General features: G+C 44.6%; 1 protein-coding gene across 8 annotated transcripts in view; it reads left to right on the top strand.

Annotated features, from left to right (window-relative positions):
- sugct (succinyl-CoA:glutarate-CoA transferase) overlaps positions 1 to 22,519 on the top strand; it is a 249,022-nt gene that overhangs the window by 172,193 nt on the left and 54,310 nt on the right. For all 8 annotated transcript variants that reach the window (XM_041881048.2, XM_041881050.2, XM_041881052.2 and 5 more), the window contains one exon: positions 692 to 755. In XM_041881048.2, coding sequence (XP_041736982.2) covers positions 692 to 755 — 64 coding nt within the window. The remainder of the gene's footprint in view (positions 1 to 691; positions 756 to 22,519) is intronic.

The raw sequence follows: 22,519 nt of genomic DNA, 5'->3' as shown, positions 1-22,519 counted from the left end.
TCTAGCAGGGCAGACATTTTATGAACTGATGTCACGCCCTGGCTCTGGGGACTCTTTAATGTTGAGCCAGGGTGTGTAGTGTCTATGTTGTATTTTTCTATGTTTCGTTCTAGTTCGTGTTTTCTATGTTGGCCAGGGTGGTTCCCAATCAGAGGCAGCTGATTCTCGTTGTCTCTGATTGGGAACCATACTTAGGCAGCCGGTTGGCACTAGTTTATTGTGGGATCTTGTTCTGTATAGGTTTGTGTTGGTGAACCTGTAGACTTCACGTATCGTTTGTTGTTTTGTTATTTGTATAAAGTACTCATTAAAAGATGTACGCATATCACGCTGCGCCTTGGTCCGCTTCTTATGACGATCGTGACAACTGACTTGTTGGAAAGGTGGCATCCTATGACGGTGCCATGTTGAAAGTCACTGAGCTCTTCAGTAAGGCCATTCTACTGCCAATGTTTGTCTATGGAGATTGCATGGCTGTGTGCTCGTTATTATACACCTGTCAGCAATGGGTGTGGCTGAAATAACCGAATCCACTAATTTGAAGGGGTTTCCACGTACTTTTGTATATACTGTATAGAGTATGTCTGTTTTATGACAGTGTTCTTTAGCCCTTATGGCCGAGTGTTAATTAAATAAGTTGATAAAGAAGAGTGAATAGTTCTTAATCTTCAACTTTGTATATTCTTTTCAGGTTGCAAACAATGGCCTTATACTGGAGATGAACCACCCTATGGCTGGAAGGATTGCAGTACCAGGTAAGAGCCTGAGCCCTATGGGGATACTTGTGACAATAGATTGTTTGTCCCATTTTAAACAAATTACAACGTATAAAGTCATACCAAAGACTGTAAAAGACTGTAAAAGTGGGACCCAATGCTTCTCTGCTTGACACTCAGCATTAAGGACTGGGGGTAAGGGGGTAAGGCCCTGCAATAGACTAGCCTCCTGTCCAGAAGGTGTACTTCAAGCTGCCTCACGCTACAGAAACAGGAGATAGGCTCCTGCTCCCATGAGCCCTTGTGGCTCGCACAGAAAAACAAATCATATTTGAATATATAAAAGTTATTTGAAAACAAAACAAAATATTTATTTAATGGCTGCCAAATATTCAATCAAGAACCAAAAATTACAACAGTTAGTTTAATTAGTGTAAATATATTACCATTAGCACATGGTTTGGAAGGTTGTCCGATATGAATGTTTATATACAGCCTAGAATTCAATACTTAATGAATGAAGAAAACATATAAACATGCTAAACATTAACATTTATCGATCTAAATAATGGAAAGTAATACAAATTTACAGTAATAAAACGTTTTTAAACCAATAACCAAACAGATGTTGCTTTATTTTTGTACATTTATTTGCATTGAGATTTATAGCTGGAGACACAACTAATGGTCTGGGACATGGACATTTTTGGGCCTGAAAACATCTGATAAATGTAATTTAGCTAGATCTAGGCAACAGTGAGGGACATGGGCTAATCTTAACATTCGAGTAGAACACTTTTGTATTTGTATTTGTATTTATTATGGATCCCCATTAGCTGCTGCCAAGGCATCAGCTACTCTTCCTGGGGTCCAGCAAAATTAAGGCAGTTATACATTTTATACAACATTACAATACATTCATAACAGATTTCACAACATTTTAAGTGTGTGCCCTCAGGCCTCTACTCTACTACCAAATATATATAACACAAAATCCATGTGTACATGTGTGTATAATGCGTATGTTATCATGTGTTTGTATGCATGTGTCTATGTTTGTGTTGCTTCACAGTCCCCGCTGTTCCATAAGGTGTATTTTAATCTGTCTTTTAAATCTAATTTTACTGCTGGCATGAGTTACTTGATGTGGAATAGAGTTCCATGTAATCATGGCTCTATGTAGTACTGTGCGCCTCCCATAGTCTGTTCTTGACTTGGGGACTGTGAAGAGAACTCTGGTGGCATGTCTTGTGGGTTATGCATGGGTGTCCGTGCTGTGTGCCAGTAGTTCAAACAGATAGCTTGGTGCATTCAACATGTCAATACCTCTCACAAATACAAGTAGTGATGAAGTCAATCTCTCCTCCACTTTGAGCCAGGAGAGATTGACATGCATATTATTAATGTTAGCTCTCTGTGTACATCCAAGGGCCAGCCGTGCTGCCCTGTTCTGAGCAAATTGCAATTTTCCTAAGTCCCTCTTTGTGGCACCTGACCACACGTCTGAACAGTAGTCCAGGTGTGACAAAACTAGGGCCTGTATGAAGAATGCAGAGCAGCGCTTTATTATAGTCAGACTTCTCCCCATCCTAACTACTGTTGTATCAATATGTTTTTACCATGACAGTTTACAATCCAGGGTTACTCCAAGCAATTTAGTCTCCTCAACTTGCTCAATTTCCACATTATTCATTACAAGATTTAGTTGAGGTTTAGGGTTTAGTGAATTATTTGTTCCAAATACAATGCTTTTTTGAAATATTTTGTACTAACTTTTTCCTTGCCACCCAATCTGAAACTAACTGCAGCTCTTTGTTAAGTGTTGCTGTCATTTCAGTCGCTGTGGTAGCTGACGTGTATAGTGTTGAGTCATCCGCATACATAGACGCACATGCCAGTGGCATGTCGTTAGTAAAGATTGAAATAAGTAATGGGCCTAGACAGCTGCCCTGGGGTATTCCTGATTCTACCTGGATTTTGTTGGAGAGGCTTCCATTAAAGAACACCCTCTGTGTTCTGTTAGACAGGTAACTCTTTATCCACAATATAGCAGGGAGTGTAAAGCCATAACACATACGTTTTTCAAGCAACAGACTATGATCGATAATGTCAAAAGCTGCGCTGAAGTCTAACAAAACAAACCCCACAATCATTTTATCATCAATTTCTCTCAACCAATCATCAGTCATTTGTGTAAGTGCTTGCTGAATGTCCTTCCCTGTAAGCGTGCTGAAAGTATGTTGTACATTTGTTTACTGTAAAAAAGCCTTGTATCTGGTCAAACACAATTTTTTCCAAAAGTTTACTAAGGGTTGGTAACAGGCTGATTGGTCGGCTATTTGAGCCAGTTAAGGGGGCTTTACTATTCTTAGGTAGGGGAATAACTTTTGCTTCCCTCCAGGCCTGAGGGCACACACTTTCTAGTAGGCTTGAAGATATGGCAAATAGGAGTGGCAATATCGTCCGCTATTATCTTCAGTAATTTTCCTTCCAAGTTGTCAGACCCCGGTGGCTTGTCATTGTTGATAGGCAATAATACTTTTTTCACCTCTTCCACAATTACTTTACAGAATTCAAAATTGCAATGCTTATCTTTCATAATTTCGTCAGATATACTTGGATGTGTAGTGTCAGCATTTGTTGCTGGCATGTCATGCCTAAGTTTGCTAATCTTGCCCATGAAAAAAAGCATTAAAGTAGTCGGCAATATCAGTGGGTTTTGTGATGAATGAGCCATCTGATTCAATGAATGATGGAGCGGAGTTTGCCTTTTTGCCCAAAATTTCATTTAATGTGCTCCAAAGCTTTTTACTATCATTATTTATGTCATTTATCTTTGTTTCATAGTGTAGTTTCTTCTTATTTTTATTCAGTTTAGTCACATGATTTCTCAATTTGCAGTATGTTTGCCAATCGGTTGTACTGCCAGACCTATTTGCCATCTTTTTTGACCATACAATTTGTCAATTCCTCATCAATCCATGGGGATTTACAGTGAGGGAAAAAAGTATTTGATCCCCTGCTGATTTTGTACGTTTGCCCACTGACAAAGAAATGATCAGTCTATAATTTTAATGGTAGGTTTATTTGAACAGTGAGAGACATAATAACAACAAAAAAATCCAGAAAACGCATGTCAAAAATGTTAGAAATTGATTTGCATTTTAATGAGGGAAATAAGTATTTGACCCCTCTGCAAAACATGACTTAGTACTTGTTGGCAATCACAGAGGTCAGACGTTTCTTGTAGTTGACCACCAGGTTTGCACACATCTCAGGAGGGATTTTGTCCCACTCCTCTTTGCAGATCTTCTCCAAGTCATTAAGGTTTCGAACCTGACGTTTGGCAACTCAAACCTTCAGCTCCCTCCACAGATTTTCTATGGGAATAAGGTCTGGAGACTGGCTAGGCCAATCCAGGACCTTAATGTGCTTATTCTTGAGCCACTCCTTTGTTGCCTTGGCCGTGTGTTTTGGGTCATTGTCATGCTGGAATACCCATCCACGACCCATTTTCAATGCCCTGGCTGAGGGAAGGAGGTTCTCGCCCAAGATTTTACGGTACATGGCCCCGTCCATCGTCCCTTTGATACGGTGAAGTTGTCCCTTAGCAGAAAAACACCCACAAAGCATGTTTCCACCTCCATGTTTGATGGTGGGGATGGTGTTCTTGGGGTCATAGGCAGCATTATTTCTCCTCCAAACACAGCGAGTTGAGCTGATGCCAAAGAGCTTCATTTTGGTCTCATCTGACCACAACACTTTCACCCAGTTCTCCTCTGAATCATTCAGATGTTCATTGGCAAACTTCAGACGGGCATGTATATATGCTTTCTTGAGCAGAGGGACCTTGCGGGCGCTGCAGGATTTCAGTCCTTCACGGCGTAGTGTGTTACCAATTGTTTTCTTGGTGACTATGATCCCAGCTGCCTTGAGATCATTGACAAGATCCTCCCGTGTAGTTCTGGGCTGATTCCTCACCGTTCTCATGATCATTGCAACTCCACGAGGTGAGATCTTGCATGGAGCCCCAGGCCGAGGGAGATTGACAGTTATTTTGTGTTTCTTCCATTTGCGAATAATAGCACCAACTGTTGTCACCTTCTCACCAAGCTGCTTGGCGATGGTCTTGTAGCCCATTCCAGCCTTGTGTAGGTCTACAATCTTGTCCCTGACATCCTTGGAGAGCTCTTTGGTCTTGGCCATGGTGGAGAGTTTGGAATCTGATTGATTGATTGCTTCTGTGGACAGGTGTCTTTTATACAGGTAACAAGCTGAGATTAGGAGCACTGCCTTTAAGAGTGTGCTCCTAATCTCAGCTCGTTAGCTGTATAAAAGACATCTGGGAGCCAGACATCTTTCTGATTGAGAGGGGGTCAAATACTTATTTCCCTCATTAAAATGCAAATCAATTTATAACATTTTTGACATGTGTTTTTCTGGATTTTTTTGTTGTTATTCTGTCTCTCACTGTTCAAATAAACCTACCATTAAAAATATAGACTGATAATTTCTTTGTCAGTGGGCAAACGTACAAAATCAGCAGGGGATCAAATACTTTTTTTCCCTCACTGTAACTGTTTTTACAGTCATTTTCTTAATGGGTGCATGCTTATTAGTAACTGGGATAAGCAATTTCATAAATGTGTCAAGTGCAGTGTCTGGTTCCTCGTCATTACACACCACGGACCAACAAATATTATTCACATCAACAACATACAAATCACTACAAAACCTATTGTATGACCTCTTATACACAATATTAGGCCCATCCTTTTGAACTTTGGTTTTCCTCGATATGGTTACTAACCTCAGCAAAAAAAGAAACGTCCTCTCACTGTCAACCGCGTTTATTTTCAGCAAACTTAACACGTGTAAATATTTGTATGAACATAACAAGATTCAACAACTGAGACATAAACTGAACAAGTTCCACAGACATGTGACTAACAGAAATTGAATAATGTGTCCCTGAACAAAGGGGCGGATCAAAATCAAAAGTAACAGTCAGTATCTGGTGTGGCCACCAGTTGCATTAAGTACTGCAGTGCATCTCCTCCTCATGGACTGCACCAGATTTGCCAGTTCTTGCTGTGAGATGTTACATTTACATTTACGTCATTTAGCAGACGCTCATATCCAGAGCGACTTACAGTTAGTGAGTGCATACATCGTTTAAAAAAATAAATAAAATTCATACTTGCCCCCCGTGGGAATCGAACCCACACAACCCACACAACCCACACAACCCTGCCGTTGCAAGCGCCATGCTCTACCAACTGAGCTACACGGGGCCCACTCTTCCACCAAGGCACCTGCAAGTTCCCAGACATTTCTGGGGGGAATGGCCCTAGCGCTCACCCTCCGATCCAACAGGTCCCAGGCGTGCTCAATGGGATTGAGATCCGGGCACTCCACTGGCCATGGCAGAACACTGACATTCCTGTCTTGAAGGAAATCACGCACAGAACGAGCAGTATGGCTGGTGGCATTGCCATGCTGGAAGGTCATGTCAGGATGAGCCTGCAGGAAGGGTACCACATGAGGGAGGAGGATATCTTCCCTGTAACAGTGTTGAGATTGCCTGCAATGACAACAAGCTCAGTCCGATGATGCTGTGACACACCGCCCCAGACCATGACGGACCCTCCACCTCCAAATCGATCCCGTTCCACAGTACAGGCCTCGGTGTAACGCTCATTCCTTCAACCATAAACGTGAATCTGACCATCACCCCTGGTGAGACAAAACCGCGACTCGTCAGTGAAGAGCACTTTTTGCCAGTCTGGTCCAGCAACGGTGGTTTTGTGCCCATAGGCGACATGGTTGCCGGTAATGTCTGGTGAGGACCTGCCTTACAACAGGCCTACAAGCCCTCAGTCCAGCCTCTCTCAGCCTATTGCAGACAGTCTGAGCACTGATGGAGGGATTGTGCGTTCCTGATGTAACTCGGGCAGTTGTTGTTGCCATCCTGTACCTGTCCCACAGGTGTGATGTTCGGATGTACCGATCCTGTGCAGGTATTGTTACACGTGGTCTGCCATTGCGAGGATGATCAGCTGTCCATCCTGTCTCCCTGTAGCGATGTCTTAGGCGTCTCACAGTACGGACATTGCAATTTATTGCCCTGCCAGAACTTCAGTCCTCAGGCCTCCTTGCAGCATGCCTAAGGCACGCTCACACAGATGAGCAGGGACCCTGGGCATCTTTCTTTTTGTATTTTTCAGAGTCAGTAGAAAGGCCTCTTTAGTGTCCTAAGTTTTCATAACTGTGACATAAGTTGTTAGTGTCTTAACGACCCTTCCACAGGTGCATGTTCATTAATTGTTTTTGGTTCATTGAACAAGCATGGGAAACAGTGTTTAAACCCTTTACAATGAAGATCTGTGAAGTTATTTGGAATTTTACGAATTATCTTTGAAAGACTGGGTCCTGAAGAAGGGATGTTTCTTTTTTTGCTGAGTTTATATTGTGATCACTACATCCGATGGATTTGGATACTGCAAATTTATGCAGCATTAGTAAAGATATGATCAATACATGTTGATGATTTCATTCCTGTACTGTTTGTAACTACCCTGGTAGGTTGATTGATAACCTGAACCAGGTTACAGGCACTAGTTACAGTTTGAAGCTTTCTCTTGAGTGGGCAGCCTGATGAAAGCCAGTGAATATTTAAATCACCCAGAAAGTATACCTCTCTATTGATATCACATATATTATCAAGCATTTTACACATGTTATCCAGATACTGACTGTTAGCACTTACTGGCCTATAGCAGCTTCCCCCCAGAATGGGCTTTAGGTGAGCAGGTGAACCTGTAGCCATATTACTTCAACAGTATTTAACATGAGATCCTCTCTAAGCTTTACAGGAGGGTGGTTCTGAATATAGACCACAACACTGCCCCCGTTGGCATTTCTGTCTTTTCTGTAAATGTTATAACCTTGTATTGCTACCACTGTATCATCAAAGGTATTATCTAAGTGAGTTTCAGAGATTGTTAGAATATGAATGTCATCTGTTTCTAGCAAATTATTGATATCATGAGCCTTGTTTCTTAAGCTATGTTAAAATGGGCTATTTTTAACACTTTTCTGGGATGCTTGATTATTTTTCTTGCTTTACTGGGAAGCTTAGCAGAGGTAGACATACTTGGGTTATTTTTATTAGTGCAGGGTGAGCTGCACACAGTGGACTTCCTACTAGGGCAAACCATCTCAGTGCTAACAGTATTACTCTGGTTCATAGGCATATTATTACTGCATACAATAGCTGTAGAATCAGCAGAGTCATTCCGGGCAGTAAGAGGAACATACATTCGGTTATTTACATTGTGTGTTCCAACGCCCCCGGGATAATGTACATTTGCTGAAGCATTATTACAACTCAGCGACACAATGGTAGGGATTAAATGAGCTGGACTTGGGTCATTGATAAATAATTGTCTCAACACAGCCTTATAATGCTGTGAAAGGATCCAGGAACCCAAATGATTTGGGTGGATCCCATCCTCCGTATAATACAAGCTTTGTTTCCAGAAGGTATCAAAATTGTCAATAAATGTTACACCCACAGAGCTGCAATTGTCTCGTAGCCAGTTATGGAGGGCTAAAAGTGTGCTGAACTGTTCAATGCCACGATTTAGGGAGGGCAGAGGGACAGATTATATTATGTGGTGTTTGTTGGTGTCAAGTAGAGACCCAATCAGTTCTTTAAAATCCAAATTCTGCTGTTCTAAGCTGCCCTTCATAATGTAATTTACCCCACATGAACCATGACAGTATCAGCCCCCAGTGACTGACTCACAGCCTCGGGAAGCAACCTGGTGATATCCTGAACTTTTGCCCCAGGAAAACACAAAGTCTTTGCCCCAGTTACAGATATATGCCTCACCATCGAACTCCCTATCACAATCGCCGGAATGATCCTGTAAAGTGTCTCGAAGCAGATTGCGAGGTTGCGAGGCCAGAGCCACAGAACTCAACTGAGAAGAGGGCTGCTGAGATGCCGGCTGCGTGCAGGCCACAAACGTCAAAGGGACAGAGCTCTAATTCAGAGAGCACAGCCCAGCGGAGGGGGGCCGCGGTGGTCCAGGCTGCCCAGCATTTTTATGCACTAAGTATGATGGGATGTTAATTGGTTAATTAACTCAGGAACCACCTGCTTTCAATGTACTTTGTATCCCTCGTTTACTCAAGTGTTTCCATTATTTTGGCAGTTACCTGTACATTTTCATAATCAGTGAGACATAAGGTAAATACAGTATCACTTCACATCAAGTTCTCATACATGTTTCCTAACTGTGATTGCTACAATAGCAAAATTATTGTTACATAAGACTTTAGAAATTGCTTTATGTTAAGTGTTACTGAGAGTGAGTAATGTAACTAAATATCCCAGGGTTAGCTGTTCAGCAGTCCGATGGCCTAGTGGTAGTAGCTGTAACTTGATTATCTACACCTGGGGCCTGTTCAGGACAATGGAAATGTACAGTATGTTCAGATAGAAAGGTATTGTGTAGATCAAATATGATCTACTGTCAGATGGATTGGAATAGTATAGGGAATTGTGTGCTCTATTCATTATATTTCTATCTGCAACATGAAGTTCGAAATACAGCCTTGCGTTAGTCGATGGCAGCCAATCCAATAGTTTCTGAAAAATAGTCACTTCCTGAGATATGTATTTAATTATTTGTAAAAAAAAAAGTAGTTGCTTTCTCTGATCTACATTCAAATAGTTTACAAAGTAGTTGCTTTCTGAGATCTGTATTCAAATAGTTGTAGTCACCTCCAAAGTAACTATTTGACCCCCCCTACTCTGAGCTCTCTGCTGGAACAGTTATGTTTAGAAGTCGATTTTGTCAATTAATTCTAAATGGGTGATATGTCCTCCCCCCGACAATCAGTGGTGGGCTTTTGATGTTTTCAATGTGGTGTTTACCATTGTGTATCCTGAACATTGATGTGCCCATCCAAGCCAAATCAAGGATAATTGTGAAGAATGATCCACAAAGACAGGAAAACCACAACAGACACCTAGTACCATGTCACGGCCCCCCGACCAAGCATCTTTCCAACATATACATTACATCTCTGAGTACTTCCATTCTCTGGAAGACGGCCTGCTTTTCTGTCCGGGCTCGATTGTTTATTAAACGTGGGAAGAAAAGAGAAAATCTATTCTGTGCACTTGCAAATTCGGCACAGTAATTGTTATTTTTTTGTTCTCACCTTGTTTCATGAGTGAGAAAGTCAGAATAGGGCACAATAATTGTGCCTATCTGGCCTCACCCGTCTTGGGTGAATGTCGATGAAAACCTTCAGGGCTGAACACAATGAAGAGCAATTAATGGAATTCCGGCAAACAAAAGCGCAAAATTAGCTGAGTTGGAAGGGGGTGTGGCTTTTGGGTCTAAGAGCAGTCCCTTAAAATGATTAACCTCCGACTGTTGCATTTCATTGATCTGTTAATTGTGCTTAAATGAAATAAAAGTATTGTTATGTAGAGGGGAAGTAAGTCAGTTAAAGGAACCACTCTGACGAGTCCTGACAAATTCTACATTCCACCATGCTTCAATGATGGTCTTCGTCTGTCTCGCACATATCAGTGATGGAGAATAGGCTTCGGATTATGTTTTTGTGCCGTTGATTGCTAGAAGCTGCCTCATTAGAGAATGTGCAAAACTGTTTATTGTGTGGCATTTCCCAAAGTAAACCTCTGGACCTTGTGGATGGGGATCCTTATTAGCTGGACCAGTGGCATGCCTTTGAAGTTCACAGCTAAAATGGACACAGCTGATCCTGGACTGATGGGATGTCTCTTCATATATTATTCAACCAAATTTCTATTGTCAAAGATTAACAAACGATTCAGTCAGGTAATTCCGTTTTTCTTTGCTGAAGTATGCATGTCATCATACTACAGTGGGTATCATAAATATTCAACCCCTTGGATTTTTCCACATTTTGTTGCGTTAAAAAGTGGGATTTAAATAGATTGAATTGTTTTGTTTTTATGTCATTGATTTACATATATTTCTTTTGAATACATCCCTTGATGCTCCTGGACATATCCTCAGTGATGTAACCTGGGGTCATAGTGTCACGGTTTCGGCCGAGGCTGCCTCTCTTCCTTGCTCGGGCAGGCTTCGGCGTTCGTCGTCTCCGGAATACTAGCTGCCACCGTTGCATGTTTCGATGTTCGTTTGCTTTTGTCTGATTGTTGTACACCTGTTATCGTTTAGTGTAATTAGTGTCCTATAAGTTCTCGTTGTGTTTGTCTAGTGTTGTGTGTGATAGTTTTTCACTGTCGTGCGTTTAGCTATTGATTATACAGTTTGCTCGGTTGAGCTGCTCTCCATTTCTGTATATTGGAGTATTTTGTTGCGCGTATTTTGTGCGCCCGCTTTATTTCGCCTGCGTGCGGAGTTTCTCGCCTCTGGGCATTTGTTTTCGCGCTGTGTTTTGTTTGCAAACAACTAAAGTATTTTGGACTTACTTTGTGCGTCCTGCGCCTGATTCCACCACCACACCCACCTACAGCTACACTGACAGAATCACACACCATACTCGATGGAATCAGCAGGAGCCGCAGCAGCATAGGCGACGTTGGAGGACAGGGTCCGCGAACAGAATGACCAGATCCTGCGGATGGGGTCCGCACTGCAGGAGGTGATCACCACCATCCGAGGCTGGGAGACCCGAGGGACTCCTCCACCGCCATCCTCCCTGCCCGCACCATCGGCAACTCAGCCCATTCCCGCTCCGGAACCCAGAGGAGTTCGACTCTCGCTCCCGAGGGCCTACGATGGGACCGCGGCCGGGTGTCAGGGATTCCTTCTCCAGGTGGAGCTTTACCTGGCCACCGTGCACCCGGCGCCCTCGGGACACGAGAGCGTGTCCGCCCTGATCTCCTGCCTTTCCGGGAAGGCGTTGGAATGGGCCAACGCAGAGTGGAGGAGAATCGATGCTAACACCATCACCTACGACGAGTTCTCCCGCCGCTTCAGGGCGGTGTTTGACCATCCCCCGGAGGGTAAAGCGGCGGGGGAGCGTCTGGTCTGCCTCAGGCAGGGGAAGAGGAGTGCCCAGGAGTTCGCCTTGGAGTTCCGTACCCTAGCGGCGGATGCAGGGTGGAATGAGCGGGCTCTCATCGATCACTACCGAGGTAGTCTACGCGAGGACGTCCGTAGGGAGCTGGCCTGTAGGGACACCAGCCTCTCGTTCGACCAGTTGGTCGACATGTCCATCAGGCTGGATACCCTGCTAGCTACCCGCGGACGTTCCGAGGGGGGTCCGTCCATTTCGAGCTCGGGGGCGCTGGCGCTAGAGAGAGGAGGGGTCGGCTTACGAGGGGGTCCATCTCCTGCACCAACTGTGGTCGGGGAGGACACACCGCGGCTAGGTGCTGGGGATGGCCTCCTCGGGGAGAGGACGACAGGTCCCGCACTGGGGAGTCCTTCCAGGTGAGTAGGCGCCCCACTCACCCAGAGCTCTCTGTTGCACATTTCTGTATATCTGTGCGTTTTCCACAGGTAGCACCTCATTCCCAGCATAAGGCGCTGGTAGATTCAGGCGCGGCTGGGAATTTTGTTGATAAGAAGTTTTGTTTAGCCTTAGGGATTCCCCTTCTCCCTGTTGACGTTCCCTTCCCCGTTCATGCCCTAGATAGCCGTCCGTTGGGTGCGGGCTTGATCAGGAGGTCACTGCGCCACTTAGGATGTGTGCGCAGGGGGGGTCATCAGGAGATGATCCAGCTATTTCTGATCGACTCGCCTGCGTATCCGGTGGTGCTGGGCATGCCCTGGTTGAGTACCCATAACCCATCTATTTCGTGGCAGGAGAGGGCTCTGATGGAGTGGTCTGCCCAGTGTGTGGGTCGATGTTTAGGCGTTTCCGTAGGGGCTACCTCGGTGGAGAGTCCAAACCAGGTGCCCGCATTGCACGTTCCCCCTGAGTATGGGAATTTGGCTATTGTGTTCAGTAAGTCGAGGGCGACGCAGTTGCCTCCCCATAGGCAGGGAGATTGTGCGATAGACCTCCAGGCAGGAGCTGCGCTCCCACGGAGCCATGTGTATCCTCTGTCTCAGGAGGAGAAGAGAGCTATGGAGACGTACATAGACGAATCTCTGAGACAAGGATACATACGGCCCTCCACTTCCCCTGCGTCCTCGAGTTTATTTTTTGTGAAGAAAAAGGATGGAGGATTACGCCCGTGCATTGATTACCGTGGTCTCAATCAGATCACGGTGAAGTACAGTTATCCACTCCCGCTGATTGCGACCATGACGGAGTCATTGCACGGGGCGTGTTTCTTCACTAAATTAGATCTCAGGAGCGCGTACAACTTGGTGCGCATTAGGGGGGGCGATGAATGGAAGACAGCCTTTAGTACCACCTCGGGCCATTACGAGTATCTTGTCATGCCATACGGGTTGATGAACGCTCCTTCAGTTTTCCAATCATTCGTGGATGAGATCTTCAGGGACATGCAGGGGCAGGGGGTGGTCGTGTACATCGATGACATTCTCGTGTACTCGCCTACCCGAGTCGAGCATGTGGCCCTGGTGCGCCGAGTGTTGCGGAGACTGTTGGAGCACGACCTGTATGTCAAGGCAGAGAAGTGTCTGTTCTTCAACTACCTGTTGAGTATAAGAGTATTAACCCCTCGTTCCATGTGTCTCTTCTCAGGCCGGTGGTAGCTGGCCCACTCCAAGAAAGTGAAATCAGGGAGACTCCTCCGCCCCCCATTGGACATCGAGGGGCACCGGCGTACTCCGTGCGGTCCATCTTGGATTCGAGACGTCGGATGGGGGTCTCCAATATCTAGTGGAGTGGGAGGGGTACGGCCCGGAGGAACGGTGCTGGGTGCCGAGGAGAGACATTTTGGACCCGTCTCTCCTGACGGAATTCCATCGTGGGCACCCGACGCACCCTGCTCCGCGTCCTCCTGGTCGTCCCCGAGGCCGGAGTCGGCGCACGTCTGGAGCCGCGCGTCAAGGGGGGGGTACTGTCACGGTTTCGGCCGAGGCTGCCTCTCTTCCTTGCTCGGGCAGGCTTCGGCGTTCGTCGTCTCCGGAATACTAGCTGCCACCGTTGCATGTTTCGATGTTCGTTTGCTTTTGTCTGATTGTTGTACACCTGTTATCGTTTAGTGTAATTAGTGTCCTATAAGTTCTCGTTGTGTTTGTCTAGTGTTGTGTGTGATTGTTTTTCACTGTCGTGCGTTTAGCTATTGATTATACAGTTTGCTCGGTTGAGCTGCTCTCCATTTCTGTGTATTGGAGTATTTTGTCGCGCGTATTTTGTGCGCCCGCTTTATTTCGCCTGCGTGCGGAGTTTCTCGCCTCTGGGCATTTGTTTTCGTGCTGTGTTTTGTTTGCAAACAACTAAAGTCTTTTGGACTTACTTTGTGCGTCCTGCGCCTGATTCCACCACCACACCCACCTACAGCTACACTGACACATAGGGTGTTTCGGGTCTTACAAGATCAGACACCCTCGCCCAGGCCACCCAGCCGAGGTTGATCAGACCCCGACTTGTGTCTAGGTGGCATTACGCTGCTCTCCATGGATTTCCTCTCTTGATCCAGAGCCATCTTGAGGCTTTTTCGACTGCCTCGATGGTGTTTCTGATGGCTCTCCTCCTCTTCGCTCCATTGATACAGAGTGTGCTTTAGGCTCTGTAGAGGGATTGCCCAGCAAAACCCCTGCAGCCTAACTTGATAGGCATGCAAGAGACTCCACTTTGCTCAAGCAGAACAGGTTCAATGGGCTGGGTAGGACATCATACACCGCCTGGATCAGGAACTTGATGCAGTGTGGTTCCGCCTGCCAGAGGTCAGTCCATGATAATTTGTTATTATTTTAAAATTGTGACTCCCTTTTTGTCCCCAATACTGTGACATCCAATTGCGATCCAATTACAATCTTGTCTCATCGCTGTAACTCCCCAACGGGCTCGGGAGAGGCGAAGGTCGAGTCATGCATCCTCCGAAACATGACCCGCCTAACCGCGCTTCTTAACACCCACACGCTTAACACGGAAGGCAGCTGCATCAATGTGTCGGAGGAAACAATGTTCAACTGACGACCGAAGTCAGCCTGCAGGAGCCCGGCCCGCCACAAGGAGTCGCTACAGTGCGATGAGCCAAGTAAAGCACCCCTGGCCAAACCCTCCCCTAACCCGGACGATGCTGGGCCAATTGTGCGCTGCCCTATGGGACTCCCGGGCACGGCCGGTTGTGACAGCCTGGAATTGAACCCGGGTCTGTAGTGCCACAATACTTTTCTGTCCACCGCTTGCTCCCACCTCATACAGGCTCCTTGCTGTCTCATTCCCACTTCTCTGCTGGACCTCTCCTCTTCCACAGCTGCTCTCGCTTCCCCCTGAACTAGCCTGTGTTTCTCCTTCCCCTTGGCAGTGTCGTACCAGGTGGTTGAGAAGATTCCCAGACCAGCTCTTCCCTGGGTCACTGCTCCCACCAGGGTACTGTGGCGCAGCCGAGACTCAGCCTGCAGCACGGCTTCATCTGCTCTCCATTTCCTCCCGGTCTTGACCACTGTCCCCCCATGGGCCACTTTTGGGTCGCTTGACTCCCTGTATTGCATCACTTCCCTTGCTCGAGTCACCTTGAACTTCTAGGGACTTCAGGCGCAACCTCAGCTTGTTGCTGTTCCCATAGAGGGAAATACTGCTCAGGCTCCTGGGCAACCCCAGCCACCTTCGGAGATAGCTACTGACCTTCCTCTCCAAGTTCTCGACAGAGGAGATGGGGACGTCGTGGAGTATCCTCGGGAGGATGCCATGCTGATACATCCACGCCTTGAACTTGCCGGGCAGTCCTTACCAGTCAACCGCACTCAGCCAGCTCTCCAGCTCCTGACAGGTGGCATAGATTGATGTTGTGTTTTTCAGGCTGCTGTTAAAAACCTTGACGAAGCTCTTCACTGGGTTTTCCGAGATGGTTGGGATCAGTGTTCCTGCGATGATGAAGCGGAATCTGTCCACGACCTTTCCCTTCTTCAACACCATCGACCTTGATTTTGATTGCTAGAAGCTCATTCTCGCCCATCCAATCAGCTTTTCCAGCCCTTGCAGAATCCATCTGCTTCCTGGCACTGACTCTGTGGTGACTGTCAGGTCGTCCATAAAGGCCCTGATTTGTGGTTGTCGCACACCAGATTTGGTTCGAGGGCCCCGGCACTCAGCTTCAGCAGTCTTCACGATCATGTTCATTGCCAGGGCAAACAGGATCACGGAGATGGTGCAGCCTGTGATGATTCCCACCTCCAGTCTGTGCCACTCTTATGTTACTGACCCTGATGAGACTCTCATGCTGAACCTATCGTAGTAGTCCAGGATTAGGTCTGCCACTTTGTCTGTGACATGGTGTTTTGTCAATGTAGTCTGCATCATTGTGAGGGATCGATCCATAGGCGTTGGCAAGGTCAAACCAGAGCATTGTCAGGTCACCATTGTTCTGTCACGCTTCTCTGATGAGCTGGGTCACCACACCTGTGTGCTCCAGACACCCAGGTACTTTTGGGATGCCTCCCTTTTGGACCGATGTGTTGATGTAGCCGTTCTTACAGAGGAAGTCTGCCAGCCGGTACTTTGGCTGTCCCCATAAGATAACCCTTTGAAGAACCATTTTTGGTTGCAGGTAGAACACTTTTGGTTCCAGATATAACCCTTTTGGGTTCCATGTAGAACCCTTTATAAAGAGTGTTCTACATGGAACCCAAAAGGGTTCTGCTATGGGGACAGCCGAAAAACCCTTTTCGAACCCTTTTTGTAGCGAATGTCTGCACTAAACCGGAACATGCAGTTTTCTGGAGCAAGTAAACAATACATTTGAAGTGGGAATGGTAAACTGCAATGCATGTAAAAAGCGTTGCTTTATTATGATTAACACATCTTATTGTGTTGATCTCTCGTGGACAGATGTGCATAACATAAATGGTAGTAGCATCTGTCGACAGACTGTGGGATGTGATGACTAACGAGGAACTTTGTTCCAGTACGCAGATTTTTTCGTCACTGATCATTTGGACAAATCACGATTTCGCAGGTGCTTGCATCTTTCAAATTTCAGGAGGGGAGGGGACATTTGACCCATAGACTTGCCCAAAGCTGGCTGAGAGTTTCCATTTAGAGGGGTGGAGACTTCACTAGTTTCGTTAGTCCATTTTCTAACATGTCTCCCCCCAGAACTTCATCGAGCATCAGACACAATTACGCAAGATTACATTGAGTGGTCATTTACAGTATGCAGAAAATTATTACAGGTTCCCCACTGCATGTTCAGAGTTCATGTAGAACTACAGACAACTACAGTTTCTTTCTGATACGGTCAAACTTGATTTGATTAACATTGCGATATAATGCCTTTCTGGTTAAATAAAAATTGAATTGGAAACATAGTTTACTAGACCTTGATTATCAGGAACATATGATTTCAACTTTTGTCATAAATGCCGCTACGCTGTGTTAGCCTGCTCTATCATAGTTGACCCTTGTCTCTGTCCGCAAAGTCCATTCAAATGTTCCTGGCTTTGGGCTAGTTTAGGAAATTTCAACAGAACTTCAGAGAGGGATATCATCTTACTGTGATACTTTATCATCTCACTTTTACCCTCCCTCTGTTGCACATAGCTGTCACCTGACAATATGGTCCCCATTGTCAAGAACACTCAGATCTCAGCGATTTAACATGGAATGACATGGATAGGGGCAGTTTAATTATTTTCAGTATAGGTCTATTTATTCCCGTTCCTCACATTACAATGCTCTCCAGACTGCTGCAGTGAGTTGACAATGCTACATTTTCAGTAGGTTAAAAGAAATTGGAGATCCTAGATTGTTGTAAATGTACTGTACTTTTCACCAATGGACCTTTCTTTTTTTACCCTGAGTAGAAGGAAGGTGTATCTGTTAAGGATCTAAACCAGGCTGTGAACTAATAGAGACAAGATCACATTGTTCGATAATGAAGACATTTTATTGTCTATTTGGGACGTTTTCTGTAATGTCAGTCAAATACAGAAATAACACCAAAGCTCTTAACTTCCAATGTGAGGCTTGCTGTGTTCACATCACCTGTCAAAATGCTCTCTTACCCAGGAGGACTTCTCGACCTTACACTTTTCCGGGGTGGGAAACTGATGAATCTTTCACGATATTGGACCAGGTCGGAGATTAAACTCCTAGAGTCAATCTAAGTAACATAATAAAAAAATCTCCATGAAAATCTGTCAGTTTACGGTAGAGATATCAGGTTTTTTTGCATTTGATGCTTCTCAATCCACCGCATAGGCCGATGTCTCTCTTCAGCAGCTGCGGTGAAAGGTAGCAGAGCTAGAGCGGTGTTTGTCCGACCATGAGACATCCCGAAAATCGGTCTTCTCACAAAAACGTCTATACCGTGTCAGGAGACTCGTCTGAAGTCAGTATCGTCGATGTGCCAACTTCTGTTTGTAGCGTCCGAACCGTTTGGGCTACAAACTAATGTGACCCCACTGTGGAAAAGTGAGATTATTCGCACGAACACAATGGTGTTTTCCATTTTGCTCTACGACCCCCACAAGTGTCACGGGACTCGTCTGAAGGTAACCGGTACCGGTTTTAAAAAATGAATGGAAGTATGAAGGTAGTTTTGTGCATACCCAAAAAAGGGGTTACATTTCCTGAGCTTTCTTATATCTCCTAGATATAGGACAAACACTTCAAAACCTTGTTTCTTATTATGTATTTTTTGACTGTATTTTTTACCATTTATGAATGAGTTACTCTGGGCTATAATAGTAAAGGCCAAAATCAATATTGTATCTTTTTTTTTTAGTTTCTTTTTTTATATATATATACAGTACCAGTCAAAAGTAAAAAAAAAAAAAAACTATTTTGTACATTGTAGAATAAACTATGAAAAACACATATGGAATCATGTACAGTTGAAGTCGGAAGTTTACATACACCTTAGCCAAATACATTTTAACTCAGTTTTTCACAATTTTTGACATTTAATCCTAGTAAAAATTCCCTGTTGTAGGTCAGTTAGGATCACCACTTTATTTTAAGAATGTGAAATGTCAGAATAATAGTAGAGAGAATGATTTATTTCAGCTTTTATTTATTTAATCACATTCCCAGTGGGTCAGAAGTTTACATACACTCAATTAGTATTTGGTAGCATTGCCTTTAAATTGTTTAACTTGGGTCAAAGGTTTTGGGTAGCCTTCCACAAGCATCCCACAATAAGTTGGGTGAATTTTGGCCCATTCCTCCTAACAGAGCTGGTGTAGCTGAGTCAGGTTTGTAGGCCTCCTTGCTCGCACACTCTTTTTCAGTTCTGCCCACACATTTTCTATAGGATTGAGGTCAGGGCTTTGTGATGGCCACTCCAATACCTTGACTTTGCTGTCCTTAAGCCATTTTGCCACAACTTTGGAAGTATGCTTGCGGTCATTGTCCATTTGGAAGACCCATTTGCGACCGAGCTTTAACTTCCTGACTGATGTTTTGAGATGTTGCTTCAAAATATCCACATAATTTTCCTTCCTCATGATACCATCTATTTTGTGAAGTGCACCAGTCCCGTCTGCAGCAAAGCACCTACACAGCATGATGCTGCCACCCTCGTGCTTCACGGTTGGGATGGTATTCTTCGGCTTGCAAGCATCACCCTTTTTCCTCCAAACATAACGATGGTCATTATGGCCAAACAGTTCTATTTCAGTTTCATCAGACCAGAGGACATTTCTCCAAAAAGTACGATCTTTGTCCCCATGTACAGTTGCAAACCGTAGTCTGGGTTTTTTATGGTGGATTTGGAGCAGTGACTTCTTCCTTGCTGAGCGGCCTTTCAGGTTATGTCAATTTAGGACTTGTTTTACTGTGGATATAGATACTTTTGTACCTGTTTCCTCTAGCATCTTCACAAGGTCCTTTGCTGTTGTTCTGGGATTGATTTGCAGTTTTCGCACCAAAGTACGTTCATCTCTAGGAGACAGAACGCGTCTCCTTCCTGAGCGGTATGACGGCTGCGTGGTCCCATGGTGTTTATACTTGCGTACTATTGTTTGTACAGATGAACATGGTACCTTCAGGTGTTTCGAAATTGCTCCCAAGGATGAACCAGACTTGTGGAGGTCTACAATTGTTTTGCTGAGGTCTTGGCTGATTTCTTTTGATTTTCCTATGATGTCAAGCAAAGAGGCACTGAGTTTGAAGGTAGACCTTGAAATACATCCACAGGTACACCTCCAATTGACTCAAATGATGTCAATTAGCCTATCAGAAGCTTCTAAAGCCATGACATCATTTTCTTGAATTTTCCAAGCTGTTTAAAGGCACAGTCAACTTAGTTTATGTAAACTTCTGACCCACTGGAATTGTGATACAGTGAATTATAAGTGAAATAATCTGTCTGTAAACAATTGTTGGTAAAATGTCTTGTGTCATTGCACAAAGTAGATGTCCGAACCGACTTGCCAAAACTATAGTTTGTTAACAAGAAACTTGTGGAGTGGTTGAAAAACAAGTTTTAATGACTCCAACCTAAGTGTATGTAAACTTCCGACTTCAACTGTAGTAACCAAAAAATTGTTAAACAAATCAAAATATATTTTATATTTGAGATTCTTCAAAGTAGCCACCCTTTGCCTTGATGACAGCTTTGCACACTCTTGGCATTCTCTCAACCATCTTCACCTGGAATGCTTTTCCAACAGTCTTGAAGGAGTTCCCACATATGCTGAGCACTTGTTGGCTGCTTTTCCTTCACTCTGCGGTCCAACTCATCCCAAACCATCTCAATTGGGTTAAGGTCAGGTGATTGTGGAGGCCAGGTCATCTGATGTAGCACTCCATCACTCTCCTTCTTGGTAAAATAGCCCTTACACAGCCTGGATGTGTGTTTGGTCATTGTCATGTTGAAAAACAAATGATAGTCCCACTAAGCGCAAACCAGATGGGATGGCGTATCGCTGCAGAATGCTGTGGTAGCCATGCTCGTTAAGTGTACCTTGAATTCTAAATAAATCACCAACAGTGTCAACAGCAAAGCACCCCCACAACATCACACCCCCACAACATCACACCTCCTCCTCCATGCTTCACGGTGGGAACCACACATGCGGAGATCATCCGTTCACCTACTCTGCGTCTCACAAAGACACTGCGGTTGTAACGAAAAATCTCAAATTTGGACTTATCAGACCAAAAGACAGATTTCCACCGGTCTAATGTCCATTGCTCTTGTTTCTTGGCCCAAGCATTTCTCTTCTTATAATTGGTGTCCTTTAGTAGTGGTTTCTTTGCAGCAATTCGACCATGAAGGCCTGATTCGCACAGTCGCCTCTGAACAGTTGATGTTGAGATGTGTCTGTTACTTGAACTCTGTGAATAATTTATTTGGGCTGCAATCTGAGGTGCAGTTAATTGCCGATTTCTGAGGCTGGTAACTCTAATGAACTTATCCTCTGCAGCAGAGGTAACTCTGGGTCTTCCTTTCCTGTGGTGGTCCTCATGAGAGCCAGTTTCATCATAGCGCTTGATGGTTTTTGCGACTGCACTTGAAGAAACTTTCAAAGTTCTTGACATTTTCCGTATTGACTGACCTCCATGTCTTAAAGTAATGATGGACTGTCGTTTCTCTTTGCTTATTTGAGCTGTTCTTGTCATAACAAGGACTTGGTCTTTTACCAAATATGGCTATCTTCTGTATACCAACCCTACCTTGTCACAACACAACTGATTGGCTCAAATGCATTAAGAAGGAAATAAATTCCACAAATTAACTTTTAACAAGGCACACCTATTAATTGAAATGCATTCCAGGTGACTTCCTCATGAAGCTGGTTGAGAGAATGTCAAGTGTTCAAAGCTGTCATCAAGGCAAAGGGTGGCTACTTTGAAGAATCTCAAATATAAAATATATCTTGATTTATTTAACACTTTTTTTGTTACTACATGATTCCATATGTGTTATTTCATAGTTTTAACTTAAAACTCATCTAAGCAAAATTTGAAAGTCTCAAAATGAGATTGTCATTAGAAACAGTCATTAATGGATCATCCCTGCAACTGAAGGAGATTGATGGAGATGATGGCATACAGTGCATTCGGAAAGTATTCAGACCCCTTGACTTTTTCCACGTTTTGTTACGTTACAGCCTTATTCTAAAATTGATTAAATAGTTTTTTTTCCCCTCATCAATCTACACACAATACCTCATAATGACAAAGCAAATTTTTTTTGTGCAAATGTATTAAAAATAAAAATCACATTTACAGAAGTATTCAGACCCTTTACTCAGTACTTTGTTGAAGCCCCTTTTGCAGCAATTACAGCCCCGAGTCTTCTTGGGTATGATGCTACATGCTTGGCACACCTGTATTTGGGGAGTTTCTCCCGTTCTTCTCTTCAGATCCTCTCAAACTCTGTCAGGTTGGATGGGGAGCGTCGCTGCACAGCTTTTTTCAGGTCTCTCCAGAGATGTTCGATCGGGTTCAAATCCGGGCTCTGGCTGGGCCACTCAAGGACATTCAGAGACTTGTCCCGAAGCCACTCCTGCGTTGTGTTGGCTGTGTGCTTAGGGTCGTTGTCCTGATGGAAGGTGAACCTTCGCCCCAGTCAGTGGTCTTGAGCACTCTGGAGCAGGTTTTCATCAAGGATCTCTCTGTACTTTGCTCCGTTCATCTTTACCTCGATCCTGACTAGTCTCCCTGCCGCTGAAAAATATCCCCACAGCATGATGCTGCCAACACCATGCTTCACCGTAGGGATGGTGCCAGGT

The sequence above is a fragment of the Coregonus clupeaformis genome, chromosome 7, assembly GCF_020615455.1.
Source record: "Coregonus clupeaformis isolate EN_2021a chromosome 7, ASM2061545v1, whole genome shotgun sequence".
Lineage (NCBI taxonomy): Eukaryota > Metazoa > Chordata > Actinopteri > Salmoniformes > Salmonidae > Coregonus > Coregonus clupeaformis.
Note: the sequence above shows the minus strand (reverse complement) of the source record. Positions and strands in the feature narration are given on the sequence as shown.